Source organism: Numenius arquata, chromosome 10, assembly GCF_964106895.1.
Source record: "Numenius arquata chromosome 10, bNumArq3.hap1.1, whole genome shotgun sequence".
Classification (NCBI taxonomy): domain Eukaryota; kingdom Metazoa; phylum Chordata; class Aves; order Charadriiformes; family Scolopacidae; genus Numenius; species Numenius arquata.
Genome location: NC_133585.1, coordinates 25,670,775 through 25,693,293, shown reverse-complemented (window position 1 = coordinate 25,693,293; position 22,519 = coordinate 25,670,775). Strand labels below are relative to the sequence as shown.

The window sequence follows — 22,519 nt, the reverse complement described above, 5'->3', positions numbered from 1 at the left end:
TGTAGCGTTGCCTGGGGTTGTTGTGACCGAAATGCAGAAAAAGTGTAACAATGACTAAAGCACGTGCGCTTCTCATCATTATAGTCACTACCATTGCATTCCAAGCCCTACTTCCGAGACATATCTAAATCTTTAAAGATGGCCAGAAATCTTTGAAGATGCATTTTCTAAAAAGTGAACTACTAACAGGGACCTAGAAATGTGAGCAGGAAAACGTGGGAGGGAAACGAGGAGTAGTGAGGACAGTATTAGGAAACGTATCTTCTTCCTTGTGTGAAACAGAGCAGTGAAGACTATTTGGTTTTCTGGATGGTAATGCTTTTTAAGGACTGAGTCTGCCACTCCCAGTAGGACTTCAGATTAACAGTGAAATCCAGAGGTCTTTAAGTCACTTGGCACCTTCCCCAACACAACAACCATCTCATGAGCAACTTAACTGCCTGATAGATCTTCCTTTTCGTGATCTAAGACCATCTCAAAGGGACTGTTTTCTTCTCATTAGGTTGAATAGAAAAATGAGTAGGTGCACTAATACCTTAAACATTCCTATGAAAGAATCAGATGAAGGGGGAAGAAAGAAAGTAAAAAAAAATTAAAAAAAAAATCTATTCTAGTGGTTCCCATTTAAAAGCTAATACAGAAAAGTTAAGATAAGCTGGGCTGCAAAGCAATGAGAGAGAAATAGCAATGCAAAAGGACCTTTCAGTTCCTGTTAAGAATTCTTATTAGTTCAGTCTTGTTCCCTTTCCTGGAAAACCATATAGATCTACTCAGAAATAAAAGGCTACCTTTATAAAAGATGAGGAATGTCACCCTTGGCTGGGTGTGGCTTTACAGTTTTCCACCATTTCTCTCCCTGGATCCCAGACAGATTTTAAGCCTTATCTACTACAAAATAACAATCATTTTAGCAATTTAATTGTAAAATCTTTATTTAAACAATTACTGTCTTTTTCCAACCATCGTTCATGGAGGTATTTACTCCAGGATAGTCACTGTATTGTATTCAGAACAGAGCATTCTCAATGAAAGGCTGAAGCTTTCATTAGAATGAGAAATGCCAATTTGGGAAAAACTATTACACTAGATGTAATATTTTGCACTACTTCTTCCTCAGTAACACATTCCAATAAAAGAAAGAGAAAAATACTCTGCGACTAAAAAATACCGGAAACATTGAAAACCTTAACTGTAATTACCTTCAGGTTCTACTGATGAACTTTTCTAAACATCTCAGTATCTTAATGCATATGTTTTACTATGGTTTACTTCCCACATTGCCCCAAAATTGATTTGCATAAGCCATCTTCATGAACATCAAAAAGGCTGCATGAACCAAAATTTGTCATGCCTAAATGAGGAGAGTGCATTAACTAGGAGATGAGATTATGCATACTACGATTTGAGTGCAAACAAGAGGATGACCAGTGTACCTATAACCTACACAATCAAGAAGCCATAGGTGAAGACAAGTAACTACTCAAACGATGGACTAGATTTTCAATCCAGACTTTTATAGGGTCAGGTATGCTATGTCTTTTAGGCACATCCAAACCCATTTTTGGGGTTGCAAATAAATGTAACATTAAGATATTTGTTCTCCCTTTCTTTTATAGAAATATCAGTGTGCAAGTGCTTGGATAAATCCTCCAGATAAAAAGTGGATTTTGCTTTCCAAAGATGATAAGGGTTAGAGTTTTAAAAATTAAATCTTTTGGAGGATATACACATAACTACATTCAGCTACATCCAGGAGTTTAATGGATCAATAAAAGAAAACGTATTGCAAGAACACAAACTCGTACACGGTTATGTTTCCGTACATACAGCTGCAGAACGAGCTGGCTTCAGAGAGTCACTTTAAATTTCCATTTCAACCACCAGCTATCGTTAAAAAAATTGACATTTTTACAAGTAACACAAACAATAACATCCTAGTACCTGTATGCACCAGTCTACCCTAGCAACTTCAGAGCTGCAGGGGTTTCACGTGAAATCCAGCCCCAGTCAAGTGGGATGGGCTTTAGCCCAACAGCCTGAGCTCAGGTCAGTCATAAGGAGTATTTGCAACTCAGGTGCTTTTGCTAGGAAAAGTCAAATGAGAGCAATTAAACATGCAGAAACAGAACTAGATTATAGGGAAATATTTTACAGTTTTGTGACCTCTTTCTTCAATTCCTGTTATAAACAAGCTTTTCACATAAAACCAATACTTTTGAAAAAGAAACTGTATTTCAGAGAATACTCAAGACCACTGCCAGAAGACTGTCAAATACATCTGGGCTACAAATGACAACATGTTGGATCAAAAATTAACACCTATTTAGCAATCAGATGCATATTTCATCCTTAATGAAGGCCTGAAAAGAAGAGTTCACTTTATTCTGGATGCAGGTATCAAAGCAGATCTCACAAAGTAACGTAGGCGCATCATCTAAGGATCTTTTTCACATTAAGAATCCTATTAGAAGGAAAACACTAAAAGGTAATTGAATTTCCCTCAGTTATCTTCATCTCTGTCAGCTCCTGCTACAATAACTTACTCTCCAGAGCAGAGATAACTCAATTCTGTCCAGCAAGCATATGTTATGAATCTCCAAAGCAAACTTGTCTAAATCATTCTGGTCTTCTATCAAGGTTGGCTGTGGATATGAACTCTGACAGAAAGCAAACAAATTTATTTTTATCTTTTCAATAATTCACTTCCCTTTGCCTTGATGGAAGAATCTAAAGACATAAATGTTTCCACTAATTCTGGAATTACAAAGACTGGTTGAAAATATTTTATCTGGAAGTTAATGCTATTCTAAACTGTTTGATCCACAATTCTGTTTTAGCAGAAACATAAAAAAAAAAAAAAAGAAAGAAAGAAGAATGTTACAGCAGTTTCAGGTTCTTGTAGGTATACAAAAACAAACGCTCTCATCTCATGCTGAATTTGCCATTTTTTTCAGAATGGTTTTGACATCTGTATTTTCACCTTCAATGGAAATGTTAACTGCACAAATAACAACTGAAGTAAACTCTAACTTATTTCATCAAAGCTCTTAAAATATCAGTAAACACAAATTCTTCACTCATGAGCTGACTACTTTGATTTAAAAAGTCACATTTGAAGAAGGTATAATGACTTATCTGGACCAACATCACAAAAGAAAAGCAAAACATAAAGCAGACAAAGGAAGGGTAAATGACAAGAATCAGAAAAGCTACTTCTGAAAGGAGAAGAGAGAAAATATTAGATAAGGTTCTGCTCAAAGTAACATTAACTGTACAGTTCCTGTCAGTTTGTGATTGTTTCAGGCTGCTCAACGCATATGTAAAAAAAAGTCTGAAGAATGAGTGAATAATGAAGTGACAAAGTTCACTGCTGATACAAAGCTATTCAGAGTTGTATAATCATGAAGGAGCTGTGAGGAACTGGAGAGGGAGCTCGGAAGACCAAGTCATCATGGTAATAAAACAGCACAGGAACTTCAGTGTAGATAAAAGAAATGTAGGAAAGAATCTAATTTTAGATATAAAATGACAGACTCTGAGTTGACCTTTATCTTCACTCCTTTTTGTCATAATGAGATGGCATTATCATTGACAGAAAGTTCTATGAAAAAAAATCATCTTGGTACAGGATAATCAACAAGCACGCAGGAATCAAATAAAGAATTAGGAACCACCGAGAAGAGAACACCACAGAAAACATTGTGTATTCATAAATTCCTGGTGTGTCCACATCTGGAATGCTGGGTGCAGTTTTGGGTCTTCCATCAGAAAATATGACAGAACCGAGAAGCTTTTTGCAAAGATTCAGAATTGGAATCACTGCCATAGAAGAAATAAATATGTAACAGTGGGATTTTTCAAGATGGGGGGGAAAAAAGACAACTCAGGAAGGATAGGAGAATTCTGCAGGATCATGTGGCATAAAGGACCCTTTCCAGGTGAGTTTGCATGAATGGGTTCTATAGATTTTTACAACATTAGATGGAGAGAGTTACCAGGAAAAAGCAGGCGAAAGAGATCGTGCCTGCTGAGGAGGTTGCCTATGAAAGTTTCCCAGGAGATGGTAAACTCTAGGGACTGGCAGTCTTGTTGAAACTGTAAAATACGATCAATTCAGGTCTGCTGAATCTGTACATCACCACTGGAACTCACTAGCACCAGCAACGGGTTGTATGACTCAGACAACGTCCAAGAGAGTGACGCAAACAAGGAATACAGGATTGTATATATACCCTCATGGTAAATAATAGATTAAAAAAGTAAAATAAGAAAAACTAAACAAAAAAAGACCAGTGAAGCCAGAAGATAACAATCACATAATAACAAAGAAATAGACGCCGAATACAAGTAAAAATAAACTAGAAAAAGTTTACAACTGAGTAGAATATTGAAGTCCAACCTACCAGTTGAAATAGGGAGAAAAACACCTTCGGGTACTCAGATCCTGAAGATCTTTTGTGACCTTGTCAGCCCTAATATCATTTTAATATAATGTCTTTCTCATTTAGATCAAAACAATTCACAGTAAAGCACATAAGGAGACGTGTACTGTCACCAGTGGTTTTTCTTCAAAACTAAACAACTCCTAACACTGTTGTTAAAAAGGTCCAGAAGTAATGCAAATTATCTTTGGACAGATATTCTTCTATTTTAGAAGAAAATCTCCAATCAAGCCCAATAGGATATTTGCTTTGTTAATGCTAGAAATTTACACTCTACATACACTGTATTATTTCAGTCAAGAGGATTTTAGAATCACTGCCTGGCACAAGCTACCATAAAAGTTGGTACATGAATAATAAACAAGGTAAACACTATTGATTTATTTTTCATGAACAGGTGAGAACAACAACATTTCTGATGGGAACACCTAATTTGCAGCAAGAAATTCCTTAGCTAGCTAGCTTAGTTTTCATAATATGAGCATATAAAGATGCAGCAAAACATGGAAAATGTTTTTATAGACAACATAAAAAAATGTATAAAAAGATATAATATTAGGGGTTCAAAGAAAAAGTATGCCACCCATCAAAAGGCTTTTTAAAATACTAAAAAATGCTGAAAAGGTTAAACTGCACAGAACGAAGGCTGTAAGAAAATGGCATTCTTCTTCATGAAGCCTGTTCAAAGAAGGAAAATAGACAAATGTCAACTATGGCATATTACTTTCAAAACCAGAATGAAGCAGGCCAAAAGAGTTTGAGGAACACTTGCATAAAGGCATAAAAGGCAGTAATAAATTATTTTTCAGAAGCAGTAAGCCCGTTAAGATATCTCTGTAGACCTAATAGGAGATCAAAAGATAAAAAGAGCTCTTAGAACACAAGACCATCACAGAGAAGTGCTAGCAGACAAGTTATAAAAGAAAATTGACAAGTGGCCAACTGCTAGGACCAGCTGGTATTCACTCAGGTGATCCAGAAGGACTCGGGGATGCACGCAGTTGAGACATCAGCTACAGAGTTCTTGTTCAAACTGCCTTAAGTGCTGGAAGAATGAGACATGCCAAATGGACTCTGGAGGACAGCAGGGAATTACATGGCAGCAAGTCTGAAATTTATAAAAGGCGAATTGGTAGCTGTCTTTAAAGCAAAAAGCAAACAAAGAAATAAACACACTGGCAAGAGTCATCACTGCTTTTGTAAAGGGAAGTCATACTTCATTAGATTTCTTCCAACAAGCCACTGGAGACACAGAAAAGAAAGACCCAGCTCATAAAGTCCACTGTTTGAACGCCAAAAAGATATTTAAAGAAAGGCAGGATGAAGTAGGGTATATAGGAACATCCTTATGTTAATAAAAATTTCTTAAAACAAAGGAAACAGGTTTAAAAAAAATAACAGCTAGTCTTCAAAGTGGAGAAAAATCACCAATTGAATCCCACTGTGATATTAAATGTATTTGGAAATGATTAGACAGTGGAAGAGGTGTTAAATTTTGCTGATAGCTCTAAGTCAAGGGAGTAAAAACAGTAATCAAACATGAAAAATGCTAATACAGTGACTGGGAGATAAAACAATAGGTGAAGTTCATACAGAGAACTGCAGATCTTTGTCCAAACTGTGATCCCTGCCACCTGAGTAGAACCAAAGAAGCACCCCTATAAAATTGCACTGTTCTTACACTTGTCCCTGGGTGTGAACTATTCAACTCTTTTAGAAACACTACTGAGTTTGATGGGCTTTTGGTCTAACGCAGTACAGATGCTCTTGAGTCTCAGCAAACTAACCATCTGTGAAAAAAAATATCATTATTAATGTAGATGAATAAAAAAAGGCATGCAATTTCCCAGTGGGCTGTGTTAACACCCTAAATAATTTTGGATTTTGAATGCTCTGAACAAAGTTCAAGTTATTCAAGTTTATTGCTGAATTACTTCCTATACCAGAAAATTGGCAGAACCCACGGCTCTATAATATCCTAATAACTAAGAGATGTTCATTTGAGTATTTGAGCAATTCCCATCACAAGTCAGTATTCACAAACAATTATCTGCAAGATAAGTGGAACTTACCTATATAAATCTTGCATATGGTAAATATAAGACAGATGATCATATTTCTGTACTTGTTTTCCTAACACACAACCACTTAGAAGTAACTCATTAAGTCAGAAATATGAAAAATTTGATTTTCCACTTTGGGCCTTGTCAACATATTGCAGCAGAAGAAAACTGTTTAGTCTTCAATTGGAAAAAAAAATAAAATAGTCTTCCATGTTGAGCACTCTGTTGAAGAGTTTATACTACCTCAAAAACAATTTAGAAATGAAAGTAAAAAATTTTCTTCCTTCTACCGACAGATGGTGCTATAATGCCTAACCTGCCCAATGCAAAGAGCAGCATTTATTTAAAAAAAATCTAGATTTGAGAGACAGGTAAGCCCATTCATAATTAAACGTGTAAAGCCTTATTTTTCTGTGAGGGTACATCTAACTTCCTCTGTGTTGCCACGTTAAATTTTCACAATTTTATGGACTATAACCTTTGGTCACATTACCACAGGACGCCTACAACGTGTGCTATTCATTACCTTCATGTGTTCTGTAAAGATTCATTGCTGATAACCCACACTATGAGATAGAATACCCATTGAAAGCATTCCAAAATCTGTTATTCTAATTAATAAGGTCATTGCCATTGAGTGTGTTGAATAACACTTTGTACAAAAGGATGTTGCAAGAGCCACAAAAAGATTATTTGATGCGCAAATTCTGTAATAAAGCAGCTTTCATTAAAAACACTGGAAAATTATAGGGAGAATAGGACCCAGTCAAGGATTAAAACTTTCTTTCCCATAGGAACTGTCTGTTACATATATTAAAAACAATCATCTACAGAAACTACAAAGACACCAAATACCTTTTCATAATTCTTTCAAGCCTGTCTTTGACTTACAGGTATTCTGCCACAACTGATTTGCAGTACTTTTTAGTTACTTCCTCTGATACAAGTAACACTTTCTAACATTTAATGCTTAGTAATGTGCAGAATACACAAGATTACCAATCTACGGAACCACTGAATTTTGTTTTCTTCCAAGGAAACAAAAAGCAAATAGCTACATCCAGTTTCTCACACCGAGTCACTACTAGAACTGGCCCAGCCTTGCATCTTATCTCCGTCAAGGCAATACCTGTATTAACATTAAGATTCGTTTCTCAGCATGCGCCATGAAGTAAAACATTCAGTTTATTACACACAGCCTATAAATTGATACCGAGTAAGAATTAAAACTGTGAGGAAGTCCAAGCCTTCCGCATGAAAAAACACAACTGAACAGAAAAGGGCAACAAATTTTACAGCAGCTGGAAATGCTAGATTTAATTATTGAAGGGAAATCATGCAGAGAAGTTAGCTGCCTAGCATGATTTATAACAAATGCAAAGGGAAAGTCATATGAAATTCTCAGTTAATCAACAGAAACGGCCAATAACAAGAATGCCAGCACTTTGTATTTTTATGGATGACGAGAATTTGAAAAAATAAGACCAAAAATTCAAGGGAATGACACCACACAATGTTTAAAAAAAAAAAAAAAAAGACACTTTGAGGAGGCAGGTTAGTTTGTAAAACACAGGAGCAGTTACATTTTACTGAAAAAATTACCAAAGCGTCTGCTTTCATCACAGACTCAGAATGAAGAATCCTTGTCCATCCATTCTAGAAAGTTTTCTGAAAATTACTGTATTGCACTCTCCTTGCTGCTCTAAACACTCCCATGGCTTGCAACATTACAAATGGTTCTGTATAGTACCTTTTCCCCCATTTTCCTATTCCTTCATGGGAATCTTCCAGGCAAAAAACCCTCAGGTTGCTGGAAGAATATTCATCAAAAATACTTCACACAAGCACTGAGACATGGTGACGCATATTTTGATCAAAATCCAGTAGTGTCCATTCTGACAGCAAACTGAATCTTCACAAGAAAGGTGAAACGCTGCGAAGCTTGAACAGGCCAGGCCTAAAACGCTTGCAGGTTTACATATTTAGAATTCTATAAATATGTATATTCACACACAAATACACGAAGAGATTTATACAAGACAGCATGCATAAACAAGGCAAGGGGCACTCCTGTCATAAATTATAAAATAAAGTCAATTAAGAGTACAAAATTCCCTCCCCCTCCTCACAACAAATCCAATTATTTTCGTAGGCCCGACCGCGGCAGTCTGCACACATGATCTAAGACACAGAGCCAATCACCACATACTTCAAGGTCATTTCTAGAAAGCAGTCTAGGTGGTAGCACGAAACCCGTTATTGGAATTTGAGCACAAAGAAGTTCCTCTTCAGGACTCATAGATTCATAGATTGGCCCAGGCCGGAAGGGACCTCCAAAGGTCATCTAGTCCCACCTCCCCGCAGTCAGCAGGGACACCCCCAACTAGACCAGGTTGCCCAGGGCCTCGTCGAGCTTCACCTTGAATATCTCAAGGGAAGGGGCCTCAACCACCTCCCTGGGCAACCTGTTCCAGTGTTCCACCACCCTCATGGTAAAGAATTTTTTCCTACTATCCAATCTAAATCTCCCCTTCTCCAACTTAAAACCATTGCCCCTCGTCCTGTCACTGCAGGCCTTTGTAAACAGACCCTCCCCAGCCTTCCTGTAGGCCCCCCTCAGGTACTGGAAGGCCGCTATGAGGTCTCCCCAGAGCCTCCTTTTCTCCAAGCTGAACAACCCCAGCTCCCTCAGCCTGTCCTCATAGGAGAGGTGCTCCAGCCCCCTGATCATTTTGGTGGCCCTCCTCTGGACCCTCTCTATCAGGTCCATGTCCTTTCTATATTGAGGGCTCCAGACCTGCACACAGTACTCCAGGTGAGGTCTCACCAGAGCAGAGCAAAGTGGCAGAATCACCTCTCTGGATCTGCTGGCAACACTTCTTTTGATGCAGCCCAGGATGCGATTGGCCTTCTGGGCTGCGAGAGCACATTGCCTGCTCATGTCCAGCTTCTCATCCATCAGCACCCCCAAGTCCCTTTCCTCAGGGCTGCTTTCTAATACCTCATCCCCCAGTCTGTATTTATACTGAGGATTGTTTCTTCCCAGGTGCAGAATCCTGCACTTGCTTTTGTTGAACCTCATGAGGTTCAACTGGGCCCACCTCTCCAGCCTGTCCAGGTCCCTCTGAATGACATCCCATCCCTCTGGTGTATTGACAACACCACACAGCTTGGTGTCATCTGCAAACTTCCTGATGGTGCTCTCAATCCCTCTGTCTATGTCTTTGATAAAAATGTTAAACAGTACTGGTCCCAGGACGGATCTTTGAGGGACACCACTAGTCACTGCTCTCCATCTGGACTTAAAGCCATTGAGTACCACCCTCTGGGTGCGACCATTCAGCCAATTCCTTATCCACCGAACCGTCCACCCATCAAATCTGTATCCCTCCAATTTGGCAAGCAGGATGTTGTGAGGAACTGTGTCAAAGGCCTTACAGAAGTCCAGACAGATCACATCCATAGGTCGCCCCTTGTCTACTGACCTAGTCACTTCATCATAGAAGGCCACTAGGTTAGTCAGGCAGGACTTGTCCCTAGTAAAGCCATGTTGGCTGTCCTGAATCATCCCCCTGTCCTCCATGTGCCCAAGCATGGCGTCCAGAAGGATCTGCTCCATGATCTTCCCAGGCACAGAGGTGAGGCTGACAGGTCGGTAGTTCCCAGGGTCCTCCTTTCTTCCCTTTTTAAAAATGGGTGTGATGTTTCCTTTCTTCCAGTCTGCAGGGACTTCACCTGACTGCCATGACTTTTTGAATATCATGGAAAGTGGATGTTCAGCTCTACCAAACACTCGGGGTGACATTTTGAAAAATGCCCCACAGACCTTTATGCATATAAATCCCAGGGACACCGGACAAAACTGAGGGTTTTAAAGGGTTATAAGTTATGTTAGGAATGCTCACGTTTCCACATTCACTGTAAAAATGTGTGCTTCACCACCATCTCACTAGAGAAATGAGTGGAATCTTGCTTCATCAGGCTTCTTTCAGGCATAATCACATTGTAAAACAGGTAAGTACGTCTCAGGTCTCCCTGTGACCGCCCTCATACATCTACATTCATAGATGTAACTACTTACACAGGTAGCAGTGAAAACATAGGTGAAGAAAAGATCGGGGAAAAAAAAAAATAAATAAAAAGGTTGACCTTTGTATTCAGCCACAGAAAAACCGTTCACAACCAATTCTTCACCTCCAAAGCAATTATTTTTTTTTTAAAGTCTTTTTTATGACACTAGCTTAGAAGAGAGACAGCATAACTGGTTTGCTTCTAATTTGTTATGTTACTTATATTATCACCTATTTAAAAAAAAGGCACCAAAGAGGAAGACTTGTTTTGTCTTTCTCGAGGCTGCTGAGTTGGTAAGGCAGAGGCTTCTAGAGAGGGTGGATCTTCTGTAAGGGAAGCTGAGCACCTCCAGTTTGAAGAAGCTTCTGGAGTGCAGGCCTGCAGAGGCAAAGGAGGGGTCTGCAATGCAAATGGAGACAAAGAGTCCTGAGAAAAAGGAAGAAAGAGAAAAATAGCCAAGTCGAGATGACAGATGCCCTTCTTGCCTCCAGATAGAAAGGGATGTGCAGATTTTGCTGCTGTTCAAGACACTTTATTTGAAGTTTCTGAGAGAGAATTGCCTTGAAAAGACATAGGGGGAGAGAAGAGATTTCTTTTCACAGAATCTTCATGGTTGGAAGGGACCTTTGAGATCATCGAGTCCAACCACAAAAAAAAAAAACCCACAAAAAAACCCCAACCAACCAAACAAAAAAGCCACCACCACACACACCATACCCACCACACCCACCCACCCACAGACACAACCCAACAGTCTCGGGCACTAGAGCATGCCCTGAAGTGCCACATCCACATGTTTCTTAAATACCTCCAGGGATGGCGACTCCACCACCTCCCTGGGCAGGCTGTTCCAGCGCCTGACCACCCTCTCAGGCAAGTCATTCTTCCCAATATCTAATCTAAACCTCCCCTGCCCCAACTTCAGACCATTTCCTCTGCTCCTGTCCTTATTCCCTTGGGAGAAGAGGCCAACACCCACCTCTCTACACCCTCCTTTCAGGGAGCTGTAGAGGGCAAGGAGGTCTCCCCTCAGCCTCCTCTTCTCCAAACTAAACATGCCCAGTTCCCTCAGCCTCTCCTCGTATGACTTGTTCTCCAGACCCCTCACCAGCTTGGTGCAAACCTGTTCAAAATCTGACACACACGTTGCAAGGCTCATCGCCGTGATTGCTCATCACTCCCATTTAGAAATGGGAGAATTAAAACCAGATAGCAGTAAACATAATAAAGATCTTTCAAAAGAAATTTGGGGTTGGATTTTTGCTGACCCAATGTTATCACGGAATACTTCGTATGTGATCTGAAACACCAGGAATGCAAGTCGGAATAAAAATGAGAAACGAGCAATGGTTCTTGCCACATTTCTCATCTGTCTCTGGATCTTTATCCCTCACTCAGCTCAACCAGCCTCATCTCCTTTCTCTCCACAGGTCAGGTGGCAAAGCTCCCTTCTGATCTGAACCACAAAAGCTCATCCCAGCCATCTTTTTTAAAAAAAAGTTACAGGTTGGCAACTACTAAAATCATCACAATCACAAAATGCTTTTAAGTGTGATCAAAACCACATTTGCATATACCATCCTTTAGGGCTAAATGTTATAGGAAAAATTCACGGCAGAAAAAAAATCACAACGCTATTTATTAAAGACCTGACTCCTGGTTACAGAAGTCTCTGAGCTGCAGATCTGTACATAAGACAGAAATTATGGAAGCATAGCCTATCTGCTTCCAATTGCTCTTTTCTGGATGTATGCCATGGCTGATGGGATATTGCATTCAATGGACTGACCAAGCAGAGTCTTTGTCTTGACTGGAAGGATACAATCCTCATTCCAACTCATTTCTCAAGAATAGTTGGAAGACAAAGCAGCAAATCAAGGAAACAGGTGCATGGAGGTGACCAAACCACACCAGTCAGGCTAGTGAAAATAATCTTTAGCTTAGCACTCGTCATCTGCTACTCTGCTTCCTTACAGGTCCTCAAGTTGGAGAAATGAGCCAGACCAAAGGCTGTACTGATTGTTTTGAAAGTCCTTTTTCTCTTATTTGCGAGTCCTTCCTGTCACAGGCCCTGAGTGTGTCATGACATGGGTGTTAGGACCAAAACAGAAGCATCAACATCCACACCCATTCATGCAATGGGAAGATAGCTACTGATTGCAGTATGCGCCATGCCAGCAGCCCAACACTGCACAGATCCCTTCCCATTAAGGGATGAAATGGCTCCAGTCTAGTCAAGTGACAGAACCATTTCTGGGCACATGACAGAAGAATGGCAAGTTTTCTATAGCCCTGAGCATCACTTTAAAAGGCTACGAGGAACACCGTGGCTAAAACGTACCATTGTGCTAAAACAAGTCCAGCACATTTGACAGGACATGTGAAAACCAGGCCATACCATGGGTGGATGGAACACAGTACACAGGGATTTCTGACTGTTGATGTGACACCTGCAGACTCGAATGAATGTGACTAATGGCTCCCCCCTTCACAAAAGAAACATAATCAAATTTATTTGGAGAATAAATCTTATGAATTGAAGGAGCTGGGACTGTTTAGTTTGAGGAAGAGGAGGCTGAGGGGAGACCTCATCACTCTCTACAACTACTTGAAAGGACACTGTAGAGAGGCTGGTGCTGGTCTCTTCTCACAGGTAATTAGCGATAGAACGAGAGGGAATGGCTTCAAGTTGCAACAGGGTAGGTTTAGAGTGGACATTACGAAACAATTCTTCACAGAAAGAGTGGTCAGACACTGGAATAGGCTGCCCAGGGAGGTGGTTGAGTCACCATCCCTGGATGTGTTTAAGAGACGTTTAGATGTGGTGTTGGGGGATATGGTGTAGGGGAGAACTTTGTAGAGTGGGGCTGATGGTTGGACTCAATGATCTCAAGGGTCTTTTCCAACCTGAATGATTCCATGACGCTGACTGGAGTCTGCCACAGACATCAGTAACACTAACTTCACGAGACACCAGGTTTGTTACTCAAGCATTTGGTAGAACCCAATAATTGTATATCCTCAATACGCACACCTGCAGAAGTGACGCTAGATCTAAGTTTTTCCAACAACGTAACAAAACTAAACTTGATAAACAGACTGCTGCTATTTTAGTACACTAGTTTCTGTTTAACTTCGACCTGATGAGTTAAACCCCTTGAGCCATCACACCGAGACAGCACAGATTCAAAACAGCATCAACTTAAAGTATCAGCCAACTCTTATCCTAGAGAGTTGTCACAGCAAAACTCAGAGCTATATTAAAAATGTAAGTTGATGCTCAGTGTAAATTTCTTCCAGACATCATAAAAAGGTGTCTTGAGACTGAAATAAGGCTAACAGTGAAGTTGTCACTGAGCAACTGTATTCATTAGTAGCCTGTATTTACACGACAGAATGCTTTACTTCACACAGATTTCCCACATACACACACACCTCTGTGAATAGTTTGCATCTCTGAAGAAAAAAGTGGGCTGTTCATCTAATCAATAATGCCATGTCATGCATGGAGCTTCTGCATAAATCGAGAGCAAAAGATGTCAAGCATGTCCCACTCCAACGATTATCAGGCAACAAAGTGAAAAGATGCACTTTTCATCTCCACAGGACTGTCGCCAAAGCCTTGATGTAATAAATGAAACATGCCTGCTATTTCACCATTGCAAAATGGTACTGTAGATATCTCACAACATCTCTGTTTGCAGGAGGGGGGAACTAGCTCTAGATGAAGTGCAGATATGTTATTAAACAACGCACAGCTTGAATCCCGGGGCCAACACAGATGACCTTTAGAACATAAGCACTGCCTAAGACAAATATGCTTTCATCTTTGGGGAGTATTTTTTCAAGTAAAGATTTAAGAGAAAAACAGTTTAGAAATAAGTTAAGCACAAATGTGCCTTCAATCTCTTAATACTTCATTTTAAAAACAAAACCGCAAGTAGTATCACATGTCAGAAGAAAGACAAAATACTATTTAAGCAGAATATTAGTGAATTTAGTGAGATTTAGCTTTGTTTTCATTTAAACAACCCAATAATTAAAGAGCAGAGAAAAGAGATACATGATGTAATAGAGATCCAAAATTGAAGGTATGACTAAAGTGATTCAGAAAAAAAAGGCTTGTATTTTTTATTACAAGTCTACAAAAACAAAGACCATTATTTCACTTTAGAATCCCTTAAGTGGGATGAAAATACAAGAACATAACAAAACCACAGTGAGGCACGTAAAAAGGAAAATGGTTTTCGAGGTGGATTAAGTGAAATAGCAAATGATCCAAAAAGAAAAAAGTAATCTCTCGTATTGCACTTAACAGGCTGCTACAATTTATCTTCAGTAAGGTGGGTTGGTTTTTTTAATAGTTGTATCTTGACTGGGATGCTAAGAACCTTCAGCACATACAGTGATATTTGCCTCATCAAGAGCAGCATTGGTATGATACAATTCATTCCCCCGCCAACCATGGTTCGCAGATTCTGAGCTGCTCTGCACAGCCTGGTTTGCCATCGAAGTTAGTGGCTAAATAGCAAACCACCCCACGACTGCAAAGCACCTTTCAGGATGGAGCCTCCTGTGCCTGAAAAGCCTATATCACAGATTGGAATCCTCAAACACAGTGGGCTTGTTATGTTTTGGAGGTTTGGGTTTTGGTTTTTGTTTTTTAAAAAGATTTTGTTTCTTACCTCAAACTCAGCATGGCGATTAATATCCTCTGCTCTCTGTCTGCTCAAGATAAATTCTGCTTCATTAGCCACTCTCACCAAATGGTCCTTCATGGTTTGACTCAGCAACCTGAGGACAGAAAATATTCAAGAACTGCCTTGAGAGAACAAAGTCCTAAAATAAAAATCTGTCAATACAGTATATATAGAAATATTTTGAGCTCTGGTCCACAACTGACTTAATTGTGTTAAGAGAATGATATAAATAAGACTGAAGGGTAATTTTCTGGCAACTAGTAAAATTGTATGTCAATAGTAAACCAAAGTAAGTATTAAACAAAATGTAAACATACTAGACAGATATTTGTTTTACCTGAAATATAGATATGCATGAAAATCTTTTGCATACACACAATACAAGAAAAGTAAGCCATTTATGCATATAAACATCCACAGTGAAAGCCCTAATGTAACTGATGTAAAGTCTAAATAAAAGAACTGTGAATTGCACTGCGATATAGTTTTGTCTCCAAGTGTAAAATTGGAATTTTATGCTAAGTATACGTCTCAGTAACATTTTCAGGATTATCAAAAACATCCTCAGTTTCACAAATGAAATGCTAGGATATACATTGACCCAGGTTATGTACAGAATAAAGCTATAGTTCAATCTGAGATTTCTGAGGCCTTCATAAACCCCGAGTTTATGAATGGCAGCAGAGCTGACAGACGGAATTACAACCCAATTATTCTGTGACTTCACATATTGTTACTAAAAACACTTCCTTTTTAATTAATTACACTGGGATACATGAAGTTAAAACTGTATATACGGGAGCTACACTGTTATAGAATGTGGACATTTCCACAGGATCACTCAAAGATACACCAGATAAACCCATTACATGCTCTATCGGTCAGTTTTTCAAAATATCTGTTATTAAAGTTGGGGTGGTTTTTTTAAGTTTTCAGTTGCTAATGTAGAAAAGAGTAGCAGAACATAAAATCACTGGTTTGCCTTGCACATATAAGCTAAAGCGTATTTCAACAAGCTCACCAAGTCTACTGAAACCCTTTCTTTACAAAGGCAGGATTTATTATGCAGGATGCCTTCTAATGTATTCAATGTCAATTTTATCCCCTAGAACTTACTTATCGGAACTAAGGCTCCACCCGTCTCTATCTGTGTGTTTGACAGTACGCTCATCAATGCTCTCCTGTCTCTCTTCCTATGCTATTCCCCATTTCCACGCTCACAGTAAGCTTGCCGGTCACAAGCCTACTCCAATGAGAAGAAATCCAGAGGCAGAACACCTGAAGTTCATTGCTCATTGCCTCTCCCCGCCAGGCCAGGAGAGCAGCAGCGCAACAGCTCCATGAGGCTACGTGATCATCAACCAGTTAAGGCCATGGATTACTGTCTCCCCAGGCATGAAGTCTTGAAAAAAGAAATATGCACAATTCATTATTTGAAGCATGACTTTTCCTTCTCTTTGAGAAGGCTCGTACGGAAGCCACTGCTTTAGAACCACATTTTTATTTTATTTTTTTCATTTTTTCCTATTTTTAGAATGTAAGTATATGTCCATACGATGTCGAATCGTATGTTGGTCAACACACAATTTTGACAATTTATCTGCATGCATTAATGACAAACTTTTACTTTCAAAAACTTGCAGAACCGATATTGTTGCAATAATGTAACTTCAATTTCATAACTTTTCATGGCTTCAAAAAATTGGGAGAATAAACTCGTTATGAAGGCACTGCTCATACACTGAAAAAAGAAACCACAAACCTCTGTCTCTAACAATTTACACTAATGTTCAGCTAGAAATAAATCCCTGCTAATAAACCAGCAACAAGAAACTTTGCATAACCTATTTCGTAGTCTGGGCTGATTGCAAGCCTTTGATTCCCCTCGTTCTCGAGACAAAATTCCCAGTAGCACATTCAAATCTGTCATATAAGCATTTAAATAAACATTTTTTTATTAAACTAAGACCTGTCTAAAAAAATATGGGATTGTAAATACTCATGGTTTACAATATCATGTATTATGATTTAAATTTAACACAGCTGGACAGTACGCCATTATTTTAATTGAGTTTGTCAACACCAATGCCTTCTACTAACCTGATCACCTCGAAAAATACTAGTTATCCTCTTCAAGGGCCGCTTTTCATCTAACACTATTTATCCTCTAAATGTCCCACTTTTTTCATCTGTTCAAGAAAGCACCGTGTAAGTTTTTTTTTTAACGACACGGATTTTCCTTTTTATCTATTAAAAATAACCAGTAAGCAGCCCAGTACACGACTAACTGTACGCTGGCACTTACTGTGCATTTGCAGAGATGATGGATGTGTTCCAAACAAAGCAAAGAACTGCATTCCCTCACATAGGAACAACATTCTCAAAACAGGCTAGAAGTGTACCTAGTAAAAACAAATAGCTTTTGTTTATCAGAACGAGCTTTTACCTACTAGTAACTTCAAGCTGTTTTCAGATAAAGGTAAAAGCTTCGTATTATTTGGTATAAATTATTATACAATTGCTTCCCTTCTTGCAAACTGCCAAATTCAGCAATTAAAGGTCTTCAGGAGGTGAGTTATTTACTAATACAAATGAAGACTGTATGAAATAATTTAGTCTTATACCACATGACAGCTGTGTCCATTATTTACATTCAAGAACTTCAAATTTTAATCTTTCTTTTCAGTCACCTTTTCCAAACACCGCAGATGCTTAGACTAACTTTATTCTAAAAAACAAGTCAAGTTGTATCATTATCTAGGTCACTTTGGATTTTCTTCATAAGAACAGCATCCACATAGCATGGCACTCAGATTTCTGCTTCAAATGTACCTCTTTAAGTGTGGAACTTAGCAAGCTAAATGTATATCTATAGATAAATGTAATGATGGCATGATATAACAGAAGAGTCTACAGCCATCATTAAAACTCAATGGCAAATACAAGATCTCAGCATCTCTATAAATGAACACACCTCTCCTATGTCTAAAATAAAGCTTTAATCATCTACTTCTAAACATTAATTTAGAACCTTGGCAGCTGCTGCTTTTCCATTCGAGGCAAACGAAACGTTGAACAGAACTTTGTTAAGTGCAGCTCCCTGCTTGCGATAGAAACAGCTGTTTCCAGCTGAATACACCACTGCTGAGGCAAGGACAAGAATCTGACTCTTGCAAAAGTATTAGTTCAACTCTAAGCTACATATAACATATTTTGTACATATATGAGTGGCTATAAACTGTATTAACTAGATCAGGTAACTTTATGAGAGACAAAGGGGAGTTGGACTAGATGATCTCTAGAGGTCCCTTCCAACTCTGACAATTCTGTGATTCCGTGAAATGCCTTCTTCTAAAGGAAAAAAAAAAAACTTTAAAAAAAAATATCCCATTTTCCCCACTAAGACAGTAAGTACACTTTGTGGACTTAAAGGATCACAACGGTCCTTTCTGGTACCTGCTCTGGCCTCCTACACAGAATTGATCATGCATGTTCTCCCCAAAATTATTTCATTTCTCCATCAAGCCTGTTTGAGCTGCTGCTTCTCTTCTCTTTGAGCTACAGCATAGCTTTCAGAAGGATACCCCAGTGTTTTTGGGGGTTTTTTAAGATTTGAAAAATAAAAAACCCCACAAAACCAACAAAAAACAACCCCAAAACCCAAGAAAACCCCCAAAACTATTATTTCTTGTCTGATTTTATCCTGTTTTTTATTCTAGCAATTAGATCACAGTAGTTCTTTTTCTGTTAAAGAAAAAGCCTATCCAAAACATCTCTTTATAAATACTTTTTTTTTTTCCAGAGCGAAAGAACAGTTTTTCATTTCTTTAATAAAACAAACAGATCATCTGGGAAGTATGCACATCCAAGCTGAAAGAAAAACTGAAGTCTAATAGTTTCCTTCTTGCCTGTGGTTCATAATCTCTGTGTGCAGCCCCGTGGACTATGTTTGCCTTATGCTACTTTCTCACATACCTGTTTATTTTTCTCAGTGTTATCAAACACCAAAATGCTGTTTAACATGATGATTTCCACTCCTCCTTCCCTGATAGATTCCCTTTTGGTTTGGCTTTAATTTATGGCAAGTTATTGACTTAGGATTTTTTTTTCTCATCTTTAACATGAGAAGAGTGTGGATGGAGCGTGGAAGGACACGGTCTGTAGAAGTTAGACCATAATACCTGTGGGGGTAGAGACTCTGGATACCAGGTCTACTCTTCTGCTTTCGGTGCACACCCGATTCAATGTCTCAAACAGACTTTTCTTACTTTGTCTAAGCACTTTCTTTCTGGACCAAAATATTTTAAAACATGTGATTAACTATGAAAGACAAACAGCCCAGTAAAAACAAGCAAGGGGGTGGATCTCATGCTGAAAGTTAAATATATACTTGCATACTTTGCTGGGTCAGGAATGAAGTGCTAAACCACTGACAGAAGGAGTTCCAACCAAATATATGAGATACTCTGATTTTTACTGTTGTGCTGGAAGAGGAAAACTATGAGACATAAAGCAAGAAATCTTCTTACTCTGATTTCTGGCTGCTGAATGCTCAGATGATCAAGTAAAAAGTCAAGTTTCTCCCTACAACAAGTAAAAAGAAGAAGGTACAAGAGGGAAAAAGTGGAACAGAAAAATATGTGCAATCAAAGAAAGTAAGATATGGATAAATTCTCGGTTAGTATTACTGATGTCCATCAATTATCAATTTTAGTCAAAATATGGAAAAAGCTTTACAGGTGACATTTACAACAGCTGTTCAGGCATAAATCTCTCATAAAGTACTACTGGGAGAGATTATGTATGTTCCAGACGCTACCACAACAGAGAACTCGGCGATAGCCAAGAAAAGAGGATAAAGGTAAGCTCTCCTACTCGCACTCCTCATAAACCTAGCATATAAGAGATTCTCTTATTTCAAAAGGAGATAGGTTCTACATGGATACACACTGTCTTTTATGGGGTCTGACTGCTCAATGTGCTAAGCGTTGGAATTACTGCTGCAAGGAAGTTTTACAACTGCTTTGTGGAGCACAGATACTTTACAGATACGCTATTTGATCACCAAAGAATACAGACAAGTCCATGAGCTCCTAAAGACTGAAGTTTGAACACATTTACCCTTTAAACTAGGAGAGAAAAAAAACCAAACAAATAACCCCCCCAAAATTGTGCAGGTTCATCAAAAAGCTGAGCTGGACATGTGTTAGCATAACACTTAACAGCACTCCTAACGGACAGTGAGGAGGGGATGTACCAATCCAACCGTTTCTGTCTAGGATAGCTAATTAGGACACGTCAGAGCCTACCGAAAACTGACCTGAGGTTGCATTTACATTCTGAGAGAGACTGCATGGTAGGACAGCAGAGGATTCCTGAAAATTTTCAGATAGCAATAGTACAACCCATTATACACACAGAGTGCAGCATAAGTATCTTCCTGTCGCTCTCGCGTTAATTTATTTTTTTAAAAGCAGCTGTTACTAAAAACATTCTACATAAAAAAACCCCAAACATTCAAGAACTCCCAGGCACTCAAAACTGTTTTATAACTTTGCTTTTTCATAAGCTCCGCAAATTAAGGACATGTTCTCACAAGCAAAACCTACCTTTGTCACATACATACCCTCCAAAGTTACTAGCATCTCCAATAATAAAAGCTTACATTAATTTTTAATCATTAAGATATAGTTCTCCCCAAAAAGCTTCTGCTTACTCATTAAATTGCAGCAAAGGTCATGTGTTTCCAGTTACACAGAAATGATGCAATTTAAATCCCAGCACAGATGATCAAACAAAATTCAGTGAAATAAAAAACTGTTTTAAAACTGGTTGTGCATGTCACACTATACCTTAGTGCACACACACAACACAGTATCATGTAGTGTCAAGAACCCCACCTCAAGTCACTTATCTGTCTCTGAAACACATCCAGGCTACAAGTTCTAATTTTCAGCACATTTAAAATGCTGTTTAAAGTCTAGCCTAATGATCTTCTGCAGTTCAAATTCACACATTAACAAAGCTGCTTCTGCTATGAAACCAAAACAATAACATAAAACCTCAGAAAATAAATCACCAAGTGTCTCTTCTACAAAACCCACCACTTAGAATGGGTTGCTAAACATAAAAAAAAAACCACCAAGGCAATGTGGAAAATATTTTTTTTTCTCTTACAAATCAAGATTAAGCAGGCAGGTTCTATGTTATCAGCATTTAAGGGCAAGGAGGCTGCAACAAGGGGAGCAGACAGGTAGTAATCAATTCTAGTTAGAACATGACTACATTTATGTTTTGTTTTTTTTTTTTCCCTGAACTGTTTTTTTTTTGTCTATTACGCACAAAGTGTAAGTCTGTCAGTTATCATCCATTTTTTCATTAATAGCTGTATCTTTCTAACTATTTTCCACAACTGGAGTTGCTCCTATGGCAACACGTTCTCTCACATTCATTCCATGAGAGTGACCGCACTATTACAAGTGAAAGACAGTCGAATGGGGCAGCCTACATCTGTCCCCTATTTTCTGTTAGGAAAGCGTGCAAGTAATTGGCCAACTAGTTTGATTGCCAGCGATTTCAATATTAAAAAATATTTGCATCTATCACCAGTCAAAAGTAATAGATACAATTTAAGAAAAGGAACAGCAGGTGACATATGTTGAAATTTTCTTAGTGCAGTTCCTTCTAAAAAAAAAAAAATAATAATAAATGCTATAGAAATACAGATGATTGCAGCATTCCAGATTTTATACCACTGGATTTTACGTATTGGGAGAATAATACCAGTTACAGCTGGCAATTTCTGGAGAGGTTTGGGGCTTTTTTGTTTGGTTGCTGGAATTTTTACTTCCTAAGGATATTAGCTTTGTACGCTGTCTGCCTTCCTCCTTCTCCCAGCAACTTTTGAATTCATTGGATAATTCCAACAATTTTTTTAAATAGAAGGCTAGAGTTTCTCAAAAATATTAACTTTTTACAAGTTTTATATCCAACACAGACAAAAATTCTTAAAAAAACCCAAACCACGGCTGTTTTCAACTGCACTGCAAGCCATAATATATAATCCAATATAGGAGGAGAATCCTCTGATATGGCAGGAGAATTTTTATTAATTTCATTCCTCATTAGACAACAGAGAATCTAGCAATAAGAAAAAGCTACAGAAAACCAAACTTCACATTAGTTCTGCTTCTCCTGAACACACTTGTGAACCCTTAAGTTTTGGGTTGTTTGTTTTGGTTAA

At 38.6% G+C, this 22,519-nt stretch overlaps 1 protein-coding gene across 2 annotated transcripts in view; it reads right to left on the bottom strand.

The window, feature by feature from the left end:
• Positions 1 to 22,519, bottom strand: part of LRBA (LPS responsive beige-like anchor protein) — a 416,351-nt gene that overhangs the window by 256,346 nt on the left and 137,486 nt on the right. For both annotated transcript variants that reach the window (XM_074154664.1, XM_074154665.1), the window contains one exon: positions 15,262 to 15,370. In XM_074154664.1, coding sequence (XP_074010765.1) covers positions 15,262 to 15,370 — 109 coding nt within the window. The remainder of the gene's footprint in view (positions 1 to 15,261; positions 15,371 to 22,519) is intronic.